We start from the raw sequence: 1,243 nt of genomic DNA, 5'->3' as shown, positions 1-1,243 counted from the left end.
TATATTGCTTATGACATTTATATGTTGCATGTAATTTTACTTTTACACATTTCCCTGAAGATCCCGAGCTTTCTCAACCTTTATAATTCTGGAGCTGGTGGTTCGTCCCACGTGGTTCTTCAGTCCCGTATAAAAAACTTTCCAGAGGCTCAAAAGCGGCACAATGTCTGTTCGCACGAGAAACAAGCCGAAGCTCCCGCACACACACACACACACACACACACACAGAGAGAGAGAGAGAGCTATGATGAAGACGTATATTGGAAACGAACACTGGAAGTCAAAATGTCCAACAAAGGAGGACACGATCTTCAGCTGAAGAACTAAAAAGGCGAATGCTTGTTTGGAAAACTGGGGGCTCCTTCTTTGACTGGTTCACGCTCGCTCCCCTTCACCATGGATGAGTTTAACTCGATAGAGTGAAGAAATCACAGGGACAAATCATAACAGGTCCTTTGTTTAGTCTGTGGGGTTTTGCACGCGTAATGCTGAGATTTCCAGTCATGCCATGACGCGTCAGACGCGTGCGTAAAAGTGCCATTCGCGGCTGTACGTGGACAGATATCAAGAGCTCTAGTTACTTTATTATTAACACATCATATTTTTTGTTATCAACTTTGAGAGATTCGGATGGTGTGACGAGCCGTTCTTACTGTGATATCGATCCGAATTGTGTCGAAATCATCGCGGAGTCACCAAAGACAAGAATCAACCGCAGGAGCATATTCCAGACGTTTACAGGATTTACTGCGTTTGCGTTTAATTCGGACCGGACCTCGTCTAAAAGTGGATATTACAGTTATTTCACTTTTAAGTATCACTGTTTTTGGGGGGGGAGAGACGGAGGCGGATACGAACTTGGCCGTTTTCATCTCCATCAGCTCTCGTATCCGCTCGGAAACTGCTGTTTATTATCACGGAAGATGAAAAGCTTGATATTCGAAGTGCTTTGTTTTGTGTCCATCCTCATCTCCATCCGCTGCACACCGGCACCGGACACCGAATCCCCGAGCTGCGCGTCCTGCGGGCTCAGACAGACGGATGGAGCCACACGGGTGGACGTGGATTTGCTGGAGGCGGTGAAGAGACACATTCTGAGCCGGTTACAGATGCGGGACAGACCCAACATCACCCACCCCATCCCGAAGGCGGCGATGGTGACCGCGCTCAAGAAGCTCCACGCCGGGAAGGTGCGTGAGGACGGGAGGGTGGAGATCCCAAACCTGGATGGCCACGCCGCGTC

At 48.8% G+C, this 1,243-nt stretch overlaps 1 protein-coding gene across 1 annotated transcript in view; it reads left to right on the top strand.

The window, feature by feature from the left end:
- The first annotated feature begins 564 nt into the window (after positions 1-564).
- Positions 565-1,243, top strand: part of LOC107657945 (inhibin beta B chain-like) — a 12,744-nt gene continuing 12,065 nt past the window's right edge. Inside the window, exon 1 of the mRNA XM_016446289.1 lies at positions 565-1,240. Within this exon, the coding sequence (XP_016301775.1) occupies positions 924-1,240 (317 nt within the window). The 5' untranslated portion in view covers positions 565-923. The remainder of the gene's footprint in view (positions 1,241-1,243) is intronic.

This window comes from Sinocyclocheilus anshuiensis, unplaced genomic scaffold, assembly GCF_001515605.1.
Source record: "Sinocyclocheilus anshuiensis isolate Anshui unplaced genomic scaffold, SAMN03320099.WGS_v1.1 scaffold147, whole genome shotgun sequence".
NCBI lineage: Eukaryota > Metazoa > Chordata > Actinopteri > Cypriniformes > Cyprinidae > Sinocyclocheilus > Sinocyclocheilus anshuiensis.
The sequence above is the reverse complement of the archived record's forward strand: the minus strand, read 5'-3'. Positions and strand labels throughout refer to the sequence as shown.